This window comes from Elephas maximus, chromosome 26 (genome assembly GCF_024166365.1).
Source record: "Elephas maximus indicus isolate mEleMax1 chromosome 26, mEleMax1 primary haplotype, whole genome shotgun sequence".
In the NCBI taxonomy this organism is placed as follows: domain Eukaryota; kingdom Metazoa; phylum Chordata; class Mammalia; order Proboscidea; family Elephantidae; genus Elephas; species Elephas maximus.
The window spans coordinates 45,369,187-45,388,094 of NC_064844.1; the positions used below are offsets into that span (position 1 = coordinate 45,369,187).

An 18,908-nucleotide genomic window follows, 5' to 3' on the forward strand; every position below is an offset into this window, starting at 1 on the left:
TACCTTGTCCAGGTCGGCAGGGCAGCAGTAGACAGGGCAGGCCTGCTTTGTGGTACATTGGTTTGGTGTGATAGCTGAGGGCAGACTGGATGGGTTCTGTCAGCTTTCTGATGTTGGTCCCGTGGTGTGGGAGCATTCACAGCCCCTCGCCAGATATGTGAGGGTTTCAGAGGAGGAATGGTATGGACTCATTTTCCACTATTCAGCAGGTGGTCAAGAGGTGGGCTAGAAGGGGCAGTGCAGGCCTGGTGTGGTGGTGAGCCTGAGCTGGGGACACTGTAGCAGTGGTGGCTTGGTTAGGGCGGGTGGGAGGGGGGAGGTGGTGTATGAGACTCTGTGGGAGGGAGAACAGAAAGAAAGGCAAAAAAAAAATGGCATGGCAGGAGTTTGTGGGTTGGGGAGAGGTGGACCTGGGGTGGCTGTAGGCCGGTGACTCTCTAGCCACAGTGGTGTACTATGGCCTGGTGAGAAGGGGTAGAGGTGGTATATGGGTCTAGGTGGGAGGGAGAGAGAAAAGGAGGAAAGGGGAAACATAATAAAAAATTATGTGGTGGGAGCCAGCGGATGGGGGTGGGTGAGACCTGGGGTAGTGGTGGACTGGTAACTTTCTACCCATGGTGGCATGGCAAGTCCTGATGGGAAGGGGTAGAGGTGGCATACCGAGCTAGGTGGGATGGAGAAAGAAAAGGAAAAGAAAAAAAAAAATCATGTGTCAGGAGCTGATGGGTGGAGGTGGGGTGGACCTGGCTGGTGGTGGGCTGGTAGTTGTGTAGCTGGGTGGTACAGCATGGCCCGTTGAGAAAAGGTCTGGGTGGCATATGGGATAGAAGGGCTGGGGTGGAAAGGCACATTTCTCTTGTTACTGGGTGCTGTGTCTCCTGTTTGGAGCACTGTGAAATTGCCTTCCCGTACTCCCTGTCCATATTGTTGGTGGCTGTGCCCCGAGACTGCCATGCTGTGTCATGGTTGGCAGGGGACCTCCACTCCATATTCTCCTCATTCTCTGTTTTCCTTCAGTTTCTTCTGTGATTTGGTGTTTGATTGGCTCTTTATCCCTTCATATTCCAGGAGTGACATTTGTATCTGTTTTACTTAGTCAGGTCTTTGCTGCAAAGGGACAGCATGATGTCTCTTTCCAGGGTGCTGTGATGGTTGTGTGTCAACATGGCGGGGCCATGATACTCAGTGTTTCGGCAGTCGTATAATGTTATGCTTACTTCCCTGTTGAGATTTGATATGTGATCACCCCCATGATGGGATCTGCTGTGAATAGCCTATCAGTTGAAGGGGAGTTTCCTTGTTCGTGTGATATGTATCAAGTGTGGGCAGACGTTCAGGCAGGACTTTTGCTCATTCTGGATCCTGCAGCTGGCTCCTGTTCCTCTGACCTCTGGTTCCTGGGATGTGAGCTAGCAGTTTACCTGTGGTCTTGCCTGCCAATCTTGGGATTCATTGATCTTCACAGCCTGTGAGTAATAGCCCTGCCCTCCAGCCTGCCAGTCTTGGGTTTGCGTCTGTGGCTGTGTGAATCAGGAGAAGCCTCTTTCCTCACCTACAGACTTGGGACATTACAGCCTCTACAACCACGTGAGCCGTTGCCTTGATATAAACCTCTCTCTCTCTCGATATATATATATTTATACACTTTACTGGTTTTGCTTCTCTAGAGAGCCAGCCTAAGACAGGCACCATGTTGTATAGTTCAGTTTTGACAGGCATTTGGAAACCATGAAATTACATCATAGAGTAGTAGAGTTTTGGCTGACATTTGGAAACCATGGATGATATCATAGAATAGCCCTTTCATGAGTAATGGAATATATGGTCGCCCACATATAGTTTCTGCCTCTCAGTTTTCTCGGGAGGTAGCTTTCCCATTTTTAATGTGTGCTGCTGCTAGATGAGGACCTGTTTAATTGTTTGGAACTGAAGAAACGGCATGTGCTGCAAATTACTGTTTTTGCAGAGTGGTGGTACATCTTGGAGGTGTGATTGTGCAAAAACTTTTGTCTCTTTTGGCTTTTTACAGTGAGATAAGCTTTGTAAGTATATTTCCACATCCTGTGTGTTATTTGGAAGTTGTGTTTCTCATTCCACCATCTGGAGTCAAGAGGGATGTACGTGTCCCACTTAATTGCACATAATCCTACTCCCATAGTGCAGAGGGGCATATGTGTTCCTACATATTATTATTCAAAATTCATATTACCTTCCAGCAATTCAGACACATTCAATGATTCAGCATGCATTCCATTAATGAAAAAAAAAAATTACAAATGGAAAGTAATTCATACTTGAAAAGGATAATAAATTTTGCTGCTGAGGAGAGACACTAATGTCATATGGTCTTTTGTTGAGAAAATTGATGACTTGGAGAATTTGGCGAAGGAATTGGCTAGTTAGTAGCAAAGCCAAGAGAAGTCAGAACTGTGAACTCTGTATTCCGTCTTCATGACACTGTTTTTTGTTGTTGTCGCCTTAAAGAATTCCTGACTTTTTCTTTAAAATAGCATCTCCCTTAAAAACCTATCTTTGATGTAGTTGATTTTTGTCAACAACCATCCATTCATGCATCTAAAATTCGAGTAGCTTCAAATACGCTAAAACGCCAGATCTGCACATGAGATGTGCAAGGTAGTGGGGAAGACAAATGTGAAAATTCCCTGAAATGTATTTTGTTAAGTGCTACGAAAGTATCTGTTTTTAAAGGGATATGAATTACTGATTTGACACTAATCAACCAGTGTTGTGACATTGGAAAACCAATAGTTAACTTTTAAAATCACTTGGAAAAAAATACTTGAACTATTAAATTTGAACTTGAGCTAGACAGGCCAGGTCATGTAGAATACAGATCTTGAATTCAGTTTGAACTTAAGATTGTTAGGGAAAAATGAATTTTTCTTGATGAATGTTGATAGTTTTGCACTAATAACTTTGGTTTTTAAGCTTGGCATTTGAGTTGTTTAAAAATAAAATTATGAACATGTCATTTTTTCTAAGAGAGTAATATTCTTACTTTGCTAGAATTGGCAGTGAGAAGTTTAGACATGGGTAATGTAATGGAACAACTGAAGTGTTTTTCATCCTAAGTTAGAATAGAAAAAAACATATATTTTAATGATAAAATGTTACTTCTTCAGTGTTTGGCTGTCCATCGTTGTTCGCGTCTGCCCTCCGGCAGAGCCTGTCTCCACTCTCCACTCACTCTACTTGGCCTGCTTCATCTTCTTTTCTGCTGGCCCCTGTGGAGACCCAGTTTTGTTTTGAGGGCTCCTTTGACAGTTTTCATAGTGCTTCTGTATCTCTTACGCTTCACTGAAACCCAGTTTTCTCTTGTCAGTGGTTTGTTGTTAGGTGCCATTGAGTCGATTCTGACTCAAAGGGACCCCTATGGATAAGAGAACAAAAAGCTGACTGGCCATGTGCCATCCTCACAGTCATTGTTAACCTTGAGCCCATTGTTGCAGCTCTGTGTCACTCCATCTCATTGAGGGTCTTCCCCTTTTTCGCTGACACTCTACATTACCAAGCATGATGTCCTTCTCCAGGAACTGGTCCCTCCTGATAACATATCCAAAGTACATGACATGAAGTCTCACCATCTTTGCTTCTAAGGAGCATTGTGGCTGTGCTTCTTCCAACACAGATTTAGTCATTCTTTTGGCAGTCCATAGTTTATTCAGTATTCTTCGCCAACACCATGATTGAAAGGCATCAATTCTTCTTCGGTCCTCCTTGTTCATTGCCTAGCTTTCCACATGCATATGAGACTGTTGAAAATATGGTGGCTTGGGTCAGGTGCACCTTAGTACTTGAAGTGACATCTTTGTTTTTTAGCACTTTAAAGAGGTCTTTTGAGCAGATTTGCCCAATGAATATGTCCTTTGATTTCTTTTTTCTTTTTATTGTACTTTAGATGAAGGTTTACAGAACAAGCTAGTTTCTCATCGAACAGTTAGTACACACATTGTTCTATGATTTGGTTAACAACCCCACGATATGTCAGTACTCTCCCTTCTCAACCCTGGGTTCTTATTACTAGCTTTCCTGTTCCCTCCTGCCTTTGAGCCCCTGCCCCAGGGCTGGTGCCCCCCTTTAGTCTCATTTTGTTCCATGGGTCTGTTCAATCTTTGGCTGAACGGTGAACCTCAGGAGTGACCTCATTACTGATCTGAAAGGGTGTCTGGGGGCCATACTCTCAGGGTTTCTCCAGTCTCTGTCAGGTCAGGAAGCCTGGTCTTTCCTTTTGAGTTAGAATTTTGTTCTGCATTTTTCCCAGCTCTGTCCAGGACCCTATATTGTGATCGCTGTCAGAGCAGTCAGTGGTGTTAGCTGGGCACCATCTAGTTTTACTGGACTCAGTCTGGTGGAGGCTGTGGAACATGTGGTTCATGAGTCCTTTGGACCAATTTTTCCCTTGTACCTTTAGTTTTCTTCATTCTTCCTTGCTCCTGAAGGAGTGAGACCAGTGGAGTACCCTAGACGGCTGCTCACAGGCTGTTAAGACCCCAGGTGCTACTCACCAAAGTAGAATGTAGAACATATTCTTTACGAACTATGCTATGCCAAATGAGCTAGATGTTCCCGGAGAACATGGTCCCCACAGCCCTCAGCCCAGAAATTCAGCCCTTCAGGGAGTTTGGATGTATCTATGGAGCTACCATGACCTTGCCTTGTACAGGTTGCGCTGGCTTTCCCAGTATTGTGTGCTGTTTTCACCAAAGTTTCCACTTACCTATTGTCTATTAAGTGTTTTTCCATCCCCATCCCTTCCCTCCCTCATAACCATCAAAGATTGTTTCTTTTTGTATGTAAACCTTTTCATGTGTTTTTACACTAGTGGTCTCATACAATATTTGTCCTTTTGAGATTGACTTATTTCACTCAGGATAATGCCCTCTAGATTCCTCCATGTTATGAGATGCTTCACTGATTCATTGTTGTTTTTTATTGTTGTGTAACACTCCATGGGGTACCACAGTTTATCCGTCCATCTGCTGATGGGCATCTGGGTTGTTTCCATCTTTTTGCTGTTGTGAACAATGCTGCAGTGAACATGGGTGTGTGTATGTCTATTCATGTGACGACTCTTATTTCTCTAGTATATATTCCTAGGAGTGGGATTGCTGGATCATATGGTACTTCTATTTCTAGCTTTCTAAGGAAGTGCAATATCCTTTTCCAAAATGGTTGTATCATTTTACATTTGCACCAGCAGTGCATAAGAGTTCCAGTCTCCCCACAGCCTTCTAGCATTTGTTATTTCCTGTTTTATTGATTCGTGCCAGTAGTGCCAGGGTGAGATGGTATCTCATTGTGGTTTTGATTTGCATTTCTCTAATAGCTAGAGATCGTGAGCATTCCCTCATGTGTTTGTTGGCCACTTGAATGTCTTCTTTGGTGAAGTGCCTGTTCATTTATTTTGCCCATTTTTTAATTGAATTCTTTGTCTTTTTGTTGTAGAGGTGTTGGATTTTCTTGTAGATTTTAGAGATTAGATTTTTGTCTGATTTGTAATAGCCGAAATTTTTTTCCCAGTCTGTAGGTTCTCTTTTTACTCTTTTGGTGAAGTCTTTTGATGAGCGTGTTTAATTTTTAGAAGATCCCAGTTATCGAGCTTATCCTCTGGAGCTTGTGTGTCGTTGGTTATAGTTTGTATCCTGTTAATGCTGTGTATTAGGGCCTCTAGCATTGATCCTGTTTTTTCTTCTATGAACTTCATAGTTTTTGGCTTTATATTTAGGTCTTCGATCTATTTCAAGTTAGTTTTTGCATATGGTGTGAGGTATGGGTCCTGTTTCATTTTTTTTTTTTTTTTTGCAGATGGACATCCAGTTTTGCCAGCACCATTTGTTCAAAAGACTGTCTTTTCCCCATTTGATGGACTTTGGGCCCTTGTCAAAGATCAGGTGACCATAGGTGGCTGGATTTACATCTGGGCTCTCAATTCTGTTCCATTGGTCAGTGTATCTGTCGTTGTACTAGTACCAGGCTGTTTTGACTACTGTAGCTGTATAGTGGGTTCTGAGGTCAGGCAGTGTGAGTCCTCATACTTCATTCTTCTTTTTCAGTAGTGCTTTACTTTTTTTTTTTTTACTTATCCAGGGCTTCTTCCCTTTCCATATAAAGTTAATGATAAGTTTTTCCATTTCTTTAAAGAATGTTGTTGGTATTTGGATCGTTATTTTGTTGTATTTATAAATCGCTTTGGGCAGAATTGTCATTTTCATGATGTTGAGTCTACCTATCCATGAGCATGGTATGTTTTCCGTTTATGTAGATCTCTTGGGTTCTTGTAGTAGTGTTTTGTGGTTTTGTTTGTATGGGTCTTTTACATACCTGGTTAGATATATTCCCAGGATTGTATTTTTTACAGGCTACTATAAATGGTATAGTTTTCCAGATTCCTTTTTCATTGTTCTTTATTTTGGTGTATAGGAATCAAACTGATTTTTGTATGTTTACCTTGTCTTCTGCTACTCTGCTGAATCTTTCTATTAGTTCCAGTAGTTCTCTTGTGGAGTCTTTTGGGTTTTCTATGTATAGTATCATATCATCCACAAAGAGGGACAGTTTAACTTCATTACCAATTTGGATGTGCCTTATGTCTGTTTCTTGCCTTATTGCTCTAGCTAGGACTTCAAAGACAGTGTTAAATAGGAGTGGTGATAGAGGGTATCCTTGTCTTGTTCCTGTTCTCAAGGGGAATGTTTTCATCCTCTCTTCATTAAGAATGATGTTGGCCATTGGTTTGCGTAGAGACCCGTTATTATGTTGAGAGATTTCCTGTCTATACATATTTTATTGAGAGTTTTTATTAGGAATGGGTGTTGGACTCTGTCGATTCTTTTTTCTGTGTTGATTGAGATGATGATGATTGTTTTCTTTCCTTTATTCATGTGGTGGATTACATTGATTGATTTTCAAATGTTCAGTTGTCCTTGCATACCTGGTGTGAATCCTACTTGGTTGTGGTGTATTATTTTTTCGGTATGATGCCGAATTCTGTTGGCTAGGATTTTGTTGAGAATTTTTGCATCTGTACTCATGAGAGGTATTTGTCTGTATTTTCTTTTTTTGTGGCGTATTTGCCTGGTTTTGGTATCAGGGTTATGCTGGCTTCATAAATGAATTAGGAGGTATCGCTTCATTCCCTATGTTCTGAAATAGTTTGAGTAGTACTGGTGTAAGCTCTTCTCTGAATGTTTGGTAGAATTCTGCAGTGAAGCCATCTGGGCCAGGGCTTGTTTTTGTTGTTTTTGGGTCTCTTCAGATTTTTCAACATCATGTCGTGTTAGTTTGGGTAGGTAGTTTGTCTCTAGAAATTTGTCCATTTCCTCTATGTTTTCAAATTTGTTATATTTTTTCATAATACTCTGTTATGATCCTTTTTATTTCAGGTGGGTCTGTTGCAATGTCCCCCATTTCATTTCTTATTTGGGTTATTTGCATCCTCTCCTATTTTTTCTCTGTCATTTTGGCAAGTGGTGTGTCGATTTTGTTGATCCTTTCAAAGAACTGACTTTTGGTTTTGGTGATTCTTCTCTATTGTTTTTCTATTCTCTGTTTCGTTTATTTGTGCTCTGATCTTTATTATTTCCTTTCTTCTGATGGCTGTGGGCTTCTTTTGTGGTTCTCTGATTGTTCAAGTTGTGTAGCCAATGTTTTGATTTTGTCCCTTTCTTCATTTTTGATGTGCACATCTATTGCTATAAATTGACTTCTGAGGACTGCCTTTGCTGTGTCCCAAAGATTTTGTTATGATGTGTTTTCATTCTCATTTGATTCCAGGGATTTTTTGATTCCATCTTTGATTTCTTTATTTCCCGGTAGTTTTTAAGCAGGGTGTTACTCAGTTTCCATGTAATTGATTTTTTTTCCTTATTTTTCCTGTTGTTAATTTCTACTTTGATGGCGTTGTGGTCAGAGAAGATACTTTGTATTACCTCACTGTTTTGGATTTTGTTGAGGGTTGTTCTGCGGCCTAAGATGTTGTGTATTCTGGAGAATGTTCCATATGCGTTGGAAAAGAATGTGTACTTTGCAGCTGTTAGGTGGAGTGTTGTATACATGTCTGTGAGGCTAAGTTGGCTGATGGTGCTCTTTAGCTCTTCTGTATGTTTGTTGAGTTTCTTTCTAGATGTTCCGTTCTTTACTGAGAGTGGTGTGTTGACGTGTCCTATTATTATTGTGGATCTGTCAATTTCTCTTTTTAGTGGTGTTAGAGTTTTTTTTTTTTTTAATGTATTTTGGAGCCCTGCCATTGGGCGTGTAGATGCTTATTATGGTTAAGCCTTCACGATGGATTGTCCCTTTAATCATTATATAGTGCTAGGCTGTAATCTTTACGGGAACAGATCGCCTGGTCTTTTCTCCCACGAATCAGCTGGTGGGTTCAAATCACCGACCTTTTGTTAGCAGCCAAGTGCTTAACCATTGTACCACCAGGACTCCTTTGGAAAAATATATACACTTATGTAATTACCACTCCTTTGGAGTTATAGCATGTTTTCATCATCCCTGGAAGTTCCCTTGTGCTTCTTTGTAGTCAGTTCACCAGTATCCTCTGGCCTCTCCTTTCAGGCAACCAGTGATTTGATTTTTATCACCATAGATTATTTTTGTGTGTTCTAGAACATCATATAATTGGGATTATATAGTATGTACTCTTTTGGTATGGTCTACGGCCATATGACCCTGAACGTGCCCAATCTCGTCTGACCTCGGGAGCTAAGCAGGGTTGGGCTTGGTTAGTACTTGGATGGGAGACCGCCTGGGGATACTGGGTGCTGTAGGCTTTGGAAACCCTGGTGGCATAGTGGCTAAGTGCTACTACCACCTCTAACCAAAAGGTTGGCAGTTCGAATCCACCGGGTGCTCCTTGGAAACTCTACGGGGCAGTTCTATTCTGACCTATAGGGTCTCCATGAGTCGGGATCGACTCAACGGCAATGGGTTTGGTTTTTTTTGGTACTGTTTTGTGTCTGGCTTATTTCAGTCAATATTTGTCTGAGATTAGTCGTTGTTACAAAGTCTCACCAGTTAATTTTCATTGCTCAGTAGTATTCCATTGTATGAATGTATCACAGTTAGTTATCCATTCTTCTGTTGATGGACCTTTGTGTTGTTTCCAGTTTTGGCTATTATGAATAAGGCTGTTGTGACATTCATGTACAAGTCCTTTTTTGTGACGTGTGTTTTCATTTCTTTTGGATAATTACCTAGAAGTGGAATTGCTAGGTCATAGAGTAGGTGTGCATTTAGCTTATAAGAAATTGCCAATTTTCCAAAGAGTTGAACTTGTTTATACTCCCAGCAATGTGTGAGAGTTGCAGTTGTTCCTTATCCTTGCCAACATTTAATATTAGTCATTCTCTCGGATGGCATGGTATTACATTGTGGTTTTAATTTGTATCTCCCTGATGACTATGTTTATCACCTTTCCACATGCTTATCGGCTATTTATATATCTTGTAAAATGTATTCTCACATCTTTTGCCTATCTTATTTAACTGGGTTTTCTTTTTACTTTTGGATTGTAAGAGTTCTTTTTATATTCTAGAAACAGGTCCTTTATTAGATGTATGTTGTGAATATTTGCTTCCAATTTATGACTTGAATTTCATTTTCCTAACAATTTCTTTTGAGGATCAGAGGTTTTTTTTTTTTTTTTAATAAGACCAATTGTTTTCTTTTTGGGCTTTTTTTTTTTTTTTTTGGTAAGCAAAGATGTGTTTACTTATCCCAGGTCACAAGGATATTCACCTACATTTTCTTCTAGAAGCCTTGTAGTTACAGCTTTTACATTTCAGTCTATAATTTATCTCAAATCATTTTTTGTTTGCTGTATAAGATAGAGGCCAAGGTTTTTTCTTTTCTATACATTTACCAGTTGTCTTAGCACCACTTATTGAAAATACTTTTCTTGTTGAACTGCCTAGTGCCTTTGTTAAAATTCCATTGGCTTTATATTTTTGGTCATATTTTTTCAAATCTATTCTGTTCCATTGATATGTCCATTCTTATATCAGTACGTTTTTTCCATACGTTGTAAAATCAGGTAATATGAGTTTTCCAACATTATTTTCATGATTGTTTAGGCATTTTAATTACATTTTAAAATCAATTTGTTTATTTCTTTAAGAAATTGGTGGAGATTTTGTTAGAAATACATTGAATCTATAGATCAATTTGGGAAGACTTGACATCTTAGCAGTATTAAGGCTTATCTAAGCATGGTATATCTATCTCCTCACTCCTTTAAGTCTTCTCTAATTTTTTTCTCAGCTATGTTTTGTAGTTTTCAGTGTAGCGGCCTCACATATCCTTAGTTTTAACATTATAGTATTTGTTTTAAAATCGTACTTATTGCATTTATTGCTAATATATAAACATACAATTAATTTTTGTATATTGACCTTGTAATCTAAGATTTTGCTGAATTTACTTACCGGTTTTAGTAGTATTTCCATAGATTTCTTAGTGTTTCTACACACACAATCATGTCATCTGTGAATAATGATAGTTTTACTTCATCCTTTCCAATCTTTATGCTTTTTATGTCTTGTTCTTGTCTGAATGCATTGGCCAGGACCTGCCAAGGTTGGATAGAAATGGTGAGAGTGGGCATACTTGCCTTGTTTCTGATCTTAGGAAAATTCACCCTTGGTATGATGCTAGTAGGGTTTTTGTAGATACCCTTTAGCAGACTGAGGAATTTTTCTGTCTATTCCTAGTTTGCCGACAGTTTTCTAAATCATTAAGGGGCTTTGAATTTTACCCCGTGCTTTTTCTGCATCCACTGAAATGATCATATGGCTTTTATTCTTTATTCTGTTATTGTGGTGAATTATATTGATTTTTAAAGGCTAATCTTTCATATAGGAAACCCTGGTGGCATAGTGTTTAAGTGCTACAGCTGTTAACCAAAGGGTCAGCAGTTCGAATCCGCTAGGGGCTCCTTGGAAACTCTGTGGGGCAGTTCGACTCTGTCCTATGGGGTCACTATGAGTCGGAATCGACTCGATGGCACTGGGTTTTTTTTTTTTTTTTAATCTTTCATATACAGTTGGTCATGATATATTATCCTTTTTATATATTGCTGGATTCAATTTGCTAATCTTTTGTGGACAATGCCTGTGTCTATGTTCATGAGGGTTATTGGTCTGTAATCTTTTCTTATAATGTTTTCATCAGGCTTTGGTATCCATATGCTGCTGATGTCATAAGTTGGGAAGTGTTCTCTTTGACATTTTCTGAGTTTATATAAAATTAGTATCACATTCTCCTAAATGTTTGAAAGAGTTCACTAATGAAGCCTTCTGGAGCTGGAGTTTTTTTGGGGGGAAGGTTTTTTATTAGTCAGAATTTCTGTTTTTTTCTTGTGTTAATTTGGTAAATTGTGTTTTTCAAGGATTTTTTTCAATTTTGTCTAAGTTGTTGAATTTATCATCATAAAGTTGTTCTTAATAGTCTTTTTGTCTTTTTAATATCTGTAGGATCTGTGATAATGTTCTCTTTTTCATTCCTGACACTGACAATTTGTATTTTTTCCTTTTTCTTGATCAGATTTAACTATTATATTAATCTTTTCGAAAGTCATCTTCTGGCTTTATCATTATAGTTAATTTCTTTATTATGGTATTTTGATCACAGAAGGTGGCTTGTATGATTTCTGGTTAGAATCTTATTTTTTAATGTGTGCTGTTATTCATGTTCATTCCACTTGTCCCCATACTCTTTCGTGTACCATAATTATGTTACTCAAATCATCTATGTATATACTAAATTTTTATCTGTTTGATTGCTTTTCACCCTGAGAGGATATTAGTTTCAACGGTGATTATGGATTGGTCTGTTTCTTCTTGATTTTTTCTGTCTATACTTTGAAGCTCGTTTGTTTATTGCACAGTTATGTTTTCTTGTGGTTTTTGTTTATATGCAATCCTTCTTAGTCCTGTGTCACACTTTTACCTTGAGTTCTGCTTTGTCTGATGTCAGTATATCATCTGCTTTTAATTTTTCCGCTTACTTTGCATATATTTTAAAATTTTGTTCTAGGTGTGTCTCTTGTAAACAGCATCTGAGCTAAGACTCAGATTTTTTTTTTAAACAAGCGAACTTAAACTATTTACAGTTATTGTGATTGCTGATACGTTTCCTTTGTGCCCATCTTCTTGTTGCATTTCCCCCCTACCTTTCCCCTACCGCCTTGCCCCATTTCTCTTTCTTTCTTCCCCTTTTTTCTTCTTCTTCTTTCTCGCTTTTGTCCTCTTATCCCATTTCACAGTTTCCTGCTTGTAGGGGGAGCCATTTACAGGAGGCTACTAACTTTCTCCTATTGCATTTGGTATCCTCTACAGGATAAATGAAGGGGCTCTGGTGGCACAGTGGTTAAAGTGCTTGGCTGATAGTCAGAGGTTGGTGGTTTGAACTCAACAGCCACTCTGCAGAAGAAAGATGTGGCAGTCTGCGTTTGTGAAGACTTACAGCCTTGGAAACCCTATGGGGCAATTCTACTCTGTCCTTTAGGGTTGTAGGAGTTGGAATTGACTCAGTGACAATAGGTTTTTGGCTGTAGGATAAATGGAGTTCCTGGGTGGTGCAGACAGTGTTGTACTTGGCTGCTAACCCAAAAGCTGGAGGTTTGAATTTGAATCTACCCAGAGATTCCTTGTAAGAAAGACCTGATGATTTACCTCCAAAAAATCAGTCATTGAAAACCCTGTGGAGCACAATTCTAATCTGACACACATGGAATCATCATGAGTTGGAATTGACTCCATGTCAACTGGTTATGATAAAAAAAAAAAAAAAAAAACCTGTTGGTGTTGGGGCAATTCTGACTCATAGTGACCCTATAGGACAGAGTAGAACTGCCCCATAGAGCTTCCAAGGAGCATCTGGCAGATTTGAACTGCCAACCTTGTGATTAGCAGCTGTAATTCTTAACACTACACCACCAGGTTTTCCCATCTAGTTACAGGATAAATAAAATAGTGCTACCTAGCCAGTGCAGCAGCTTTCCCCTATGTAAGCCTTAGATCTCATTCTGAATTAATGATTATATCAGATCCAGCCCAGAAATGAGAAAACTTATTTTATTGGAAAAATTTCTTAGTAAAGTTGTTTCTGTGCCTTGTTTCCTTAGGAAGTATGAGATCCCATCTTGACCTCTTTGTATATCATGTTTCAGACCTGTAATGCAGGATCAGTAAATGTTCTGAAATCAATAAATGGTTGTGAGATTTTACAGTTGGTCTCCCTTGTACCTTTTTTCCCCCCTTTCAACATTTAGAATACATAGATTCGGCACTACTATTACACAACGTTAAATAACAGTAAATCAGTTAGAAAGTTGTTTCCTGTTTTCTTTCAATTCTTTCTGGTTATCATGAGAGAAAATCTGTTTGATCTTTTCTTTATCTCTCTCAAATACTAGCTAATACTCCTTCCTTTTTGAAAACATGAACTGGGGCGGGGGCTCAAGCTCATTGTCTTGGAGGGCAGCAATATTTAGATAGAATTTAGTAATGTTTTTGTTTTCCTTTTAATTGATTTTATGATTACCTTCTAGTTTGTCACAATAGCTACAGATTTTCCACTTAAGCTAGTGATTAAGTTTATCCTTAAAATTTTTGCTTTACCAAAAGACAGAAAGGGCCACATAAACTAGAGACTACATCAGCCTGAGACCAGAAGACCTAGATGGTACCCGGCTACAACAGATGACTGCCCTGACAGGGAACACAGCGGAGAACCCCAGAGGGAGCAGGAGAGCAGTGGGATGCAGACCCCAAATTCTCTTAAAAAGATCAGACTTAATGGTCTGACTGAGACTAGAAGTACCCCGGAGGCCATGTTCCCCAGACCTTCTTTTAGCCCAAGACAGGAACCATTCCCAAAGCCAACTGTTCAGACAGGGATTGGACTGGACTATGGGATAGAAAATGATACTGGTGAAGAGTGAAATTCTTGGATCAAGTAGGCACATGAGACTATGGGGGCAGCTCCTGTCTGGAGAGAATATAAGAGGGCAGAGGGGGTCAGAAGTTGGCCGAATGGATGTGAAAGTAGAGAGTGGAGGGAAGGAGTGTGCTGTCTCATTAGCGGGAGAGCAGCTAGGAGTATATAGCAAGGTGTGTATAAGCTTTTGTATGAGAGACTGACTTGGTTTGTAAACTTTCACTTAAAACACAATAAAAATTAAAAAAAAATCTTTTTTGTTTTGAAAAGATATATTGATTTTAAAGAAAAACATTAAATACAGGTAGAATAGAAGAGTATGACAAAATTGGAGAATGTGGTATGTGTTGGAGGTTGGATGTGGCCCTGGTGGAGAAAATGGTATGGAAATGAGTGAAATTTAAGATTCACTTTTTCAGCATTTCTCAGGCTTTTCGATATTTTGTTTCATCTGCAGCACCAGCTTTGGTTTAACAAGTGTCTGAAAGGTCGGCAATTCGAACCCACCAGCAGCTCTGTGGGAGAAAGATGTGGCAGCCTGCTTCAGTAAAGATTATAGCCTAGGAAACCCTATGGAGCAGTTCTCTGCCCTGGAGGGTCATTCTGAGTTGGAATCGACTCAACGGGTCTGGGTTTTATTGAGTATCTCCTTTGTGCAGGGAACTAGGTCCAAGGGACGTGATGAGAAGTACAGTGTTCCTCACCTTGTGGTCTAGGCAGGGAAGAGGGCAAGTGCACGCATGGCAGCTGCTGCAGACTGTAGCGTGGTAGATGTTGTCTCAGTGCCAAGGACATCGTGCTGACGGAGGAAGCAGAGGTCCTATTTGGCTGTGGGCCTGAGGCCTGGGCTCAAACTTAGGTTTCAGCCAAGGTGCCCTTCTCCCTTCTATGTTGAGCCTCTCTCCCTAAATCCACATCAATTTTGGGGGGGGGGGGAGAAAGGGCCTTTTTTTTTTTTGGTAAAAGTTACCATGAGAAGTGCTATCCAGGAGGAAGGGTATCAAATGGGCACTCAGAAGACAGAGTGGCCGTCAGATTTTAGCAGGGTAATAACTTAATTGTTTTGAGTCCCAGTTTCTTCATCTTTGTTGATGCTGAGACCTACTGTTGATCCGGCTTCCTAAGCCAGCACATGGGAGAGCTGTTCGTGATGTCGGTTTTGTGTATCACTGTCATCTTCACTGTAGTATCAGTTTCAGAATACTGATGGATAATGAGTTTACTAAAATACTGAGAGTATTTTAGTTGTTTATTTCTTTTCCTTCTCACCTTTTCTCCTATTTTTTTTTTCTAGGTCTTGATGCCGAACTTTATTATGTGAGAAACGACCTCATTAGTCATTATGCTCTCTCCTTTAACCTGTTAGTACCCAGTGAGACAAATTTTCTGCACTTCACTTGGCATGCAAAGTCCAAGGTAAGAGAGTGGTTAAGCACAGACACCAGGACAGGGTCACACGGGCCCCAGAGACGAAGGCAAGCAAGGGCTGATGTGAGGAGTGGGCTGCCACCTGTACAAAAGGGTCAGGGAGTGGGGGACTGTAATAGCACAGTCTTTTCAGGTTTATATTTTAAATCTTTAGCCTATTCCTTTCAAGTTCCTCAAACCCTTTAAAATGAGGGTGGCCATGATTTAGGCACTTATATCCTTCCAGGCTTTTCAAACAGAGATGCAGATTGAGTTTGAGAAGGGAACAGCCCCACAGAGATAATGACTGTGCTGTTATGGTGAAGAAGTGATATGAGGTGGGAGAGGGGTTAGTGAGAGAGTTGTTTTAAACACATTTGATACAATGTATATAGTTCTCCCATTTACGGAGAAATACTGAAAAGTGGGTACAGCAGACACAGGCAACCTGAGCATACTGTGGCGAAGCTTCTTTAACTGTAAGGGGCTAAAAACCAAACGCTTAAGAACCCTATGTTTCTGAATTCTTCACATTTCGTCTGACTGCCTAAATTCCTTGAATGTGATGGATTTTGTCCTAAGTCAGAGTGGGAGGCCAAGCTAGGACCCCCCTGTCCCCGGCAACCAACTTCTGTTTAACTTTATACATACTTTATACATAGGCTTCTGAGTAGGATTTTATTGGGAATTAAAAATAGTCTTGCTGCTAAAAACAAGTAAAAAAAAATTTTTTTTTTTTTTTTGCTTTAAATGTTCTAAAGCGGTGTCTGGCTAGGTGTTCGTTGCAAGTTGTTTAGATCTGACAACTTTAATACAAATTTCCATGTCTTTATTTTTTTCTGCTTAGAAAATGACAGGTTGGGAAAATCTAGACATTACAGAAACAATATGTTGGGAAAATTCAGACATTACAGAAATTCTTTTTAATGGCTTTATAATATAATATTGTATGGATATATGAAGTAGTGTTACTTATCCAGTCCCCCATTGATGGACATGTAGATTTTTAATAGCATTTTATTATTTCAGACAGTGCTTCCTTTCACTGTTACACACAGGTGCCTTCACTTCATTTCGCAGACAAAAGCTATGGTAAGAGGGTGATGAAAACTGATGGTAGTTCATCTTTTGTTGCGGTTTCTACCTTGTTATTGTTGAATATAAAAGCAAAAAGTATATAGACATATATGTATTTGTCTATATGTATGTATAGATACATGCGTATGTATATATATATACACAGATGTTAAGAATACCTTTGTTTAGAAATTTTTGTGCATTTGTAGGATTATTTCTGAATAGTGAAATATCACTAAGGAGTCTATATGGCTGGATCAAAGAGTGTGCATGTTTAAAATTTTGATAGTTATTGCCAAATTGTTCTCGCTTCCTTCTTCCAAAATAGTACCAACCAATCAACACATGCCTTACAAAGTGAATAAGAGTGCTTATTTTTTCTCTTTGCCCCTTAACCCTAAATATTTTGGGTGTATTTCTTTGTATTTGTCAGATAAGTAAAAATTATTATATAAATATGTTGTTGTGTACCGTTGAGGCGATTCTGACTCATAGAAACCCCATGTGACGAGTAGAACTGCCCACAGGGTTTTCTTGGCTGTAATCTTTACGGAAGCAGATTGTCAGATCTTTATCCCACAGAGACCCTGGGTGGATTCAAACTGCCAGCCTTTTGGTAAGCAGCTGAGGATTTAACCATTGTGCCACCAGGGCTCCCTTTTTGAAGCTTACAGGCCAGTTATTTTGTAGACTGTCCCTCACTTTGAGTTGTTGAAGGTTTCCTAATGATTAGACTCAAGAATGTCTCCTCGGCAGTAATACCACAGAAGTGCTGTCCTTCTAAGTGTACCTGGTGACAGTTTATCCCCTTACTGGTGATGTTAACTAGCTCACTAAGTTCACCACTGTAAAGTTTTCATTTTGTAACAATAAGCAATTTGTGGGAAGATAATTTGAGACTATATTAAAAAAATTGTGTTCCTCGTCACGCTTCCAACTGCACCCATTTCTCACTTATCTGCTATCTCATTAGCCGACATTTTGCATTTACGACAATAGTAAAAAACCTACTGTTCGATTATTTTGCACGTTAACAAGGCGCTGGGCAAGGCAGCAAAGGCTGCAGAGCATCCCCTCCTTGAGGAGGGTCTCTGGGTGGCCTCCAGGAAGCTGGGCTGCACTGCCTCATGCCCTCTGCTCCCTCCTGTTGGCAGGGATGTAGCATCCACCCGCTGCTCAGGGCCAGCCTGCTCCGTGCCACAGCCTCCAAGGGGTGCGCAGGCAGCACTGAGCCAGTGGGCTCCTGTTCTGGGTCCCAGCTCCTATGTGGCTTGGGGCCCTGCAGCTAAAAATTGCTGTGGGGTGGAAAGGGAGGAAAGAAAGAGGCATCGGAGAGGGTGTTTGGAAGAAATGTAGGATGTTTGGAAGAAATACATGAGAGCTTAATGACATTCAAAAGTGAACTGAACCTGGGCCTAAAGCCTCTGCCTTGTTGGGGCTGGGTGTGTGGCCAGGCTCCCAGCGCCCTCTACAGGAGGCCCAGAGCCTCAGTGACTCACCAGGCCCTGAGGGCAGAACAGGCTCTGGGATGAACTCAGGGTCTACAAGAGTGGAGTCCTGGAGGTGGGTCTGCAAGGGAAGCTCTCTGACCCAGCACAGGAGGAAGGTGAAGTGGTTAAACCGTGGGCCTTCCAGTCACGCAGTCTGGCTTTGTCCAGCTTTGTCTTCTTCAAGCTTCCTCTGAAGAAGAATAATCCATAACTGGACTCGTCACAGTTATGTGCACATCAGTAGATCTTAGTGGATATGTTTTCCGTGATCATATTTTCTTAAAAAAAAAAAAAAATCAGACAAATGGATAGTCTGAAAACAAAAAAAAAAGAAGTCCTCCATTTTTGTGTAACACCAATTTTCACATAATGACCTGGTCTTTGGAGCCTATGTCAATAAGTGAGGAGAGGGTGTACTAGTGTTAGCATCTGAATTTGGAATTAGGTTTCCCTTTTCAGCAAGTGCTGTCGTGGAGGGTAGCAGGTTCCCTTTCAATGTAAGAGGTTAGACCTGTGCTGGATAACCAGTCTCTCTGGAGATTTTAGAATAGTTGATTAATTCAAGTTCATTTATTTCAAAAGTTAATCTTTTGAGTAGGAGTATATACACATGGTATAAAATTTAAAAACCATAAAGGGTGTAGGTTCCTTATACCATTCTAGTATCATCTCCCAGCAATCCAGCCACCTAGTTACCCTTCCCTGAGGCAACCACTATTACCTAATTCTTGTCTCTCCTTCTAGAAATAGCCTGTATATATAAGCATGTATATATAGTTTATGCAGTATGTATATATTCCTACACATGTGTGTGTATAAACCAAACCAGACTCGTTGCTGTTGAGTCCATTCTGACTCATAGCAACCCTATAGGACAGAATAGAACTGCCACAGAGGGTTTCCAAGGAGCAGCTGGTGAGTTTGAGCTGCCGACCTTTTGGTTAACAGCCAAGCTCTTAACCATTG

The 18,908-nt window shown here is 40.1% G+C and overlaps 1 protein-coding gene and 1 pseudogene across 3 annotated transcripts in view; both read left to right on the forward strand.

Annotated features, from left to right (window-relative positions):
* The window catches only part of RYK (receptor like tyrosine kinase), a 162,873-nt gene that overhangs the window by 36,526 nt on the left and 107,439 nt on the right, over positions 1–18,908 (forward strand). For all 3 annotated transcript variants that reach the window (XM_049870598.1, XM_049870599.1, XM_049870600.1), the window contains exon 2: positions 15,263–15,384. In XM_049870598.1, the coding sequence (XP_049726555.1) occupies positions 15,263–15,384 (122 nt within the window). The remainder of the gene's footprint in view (positions 1–15,262; positions 15,385–18,908) is intronic.
* On the forward strand, positions 8,683–8,801 carry LOC126068198 (uncharacterized; annotated as a pseudogene).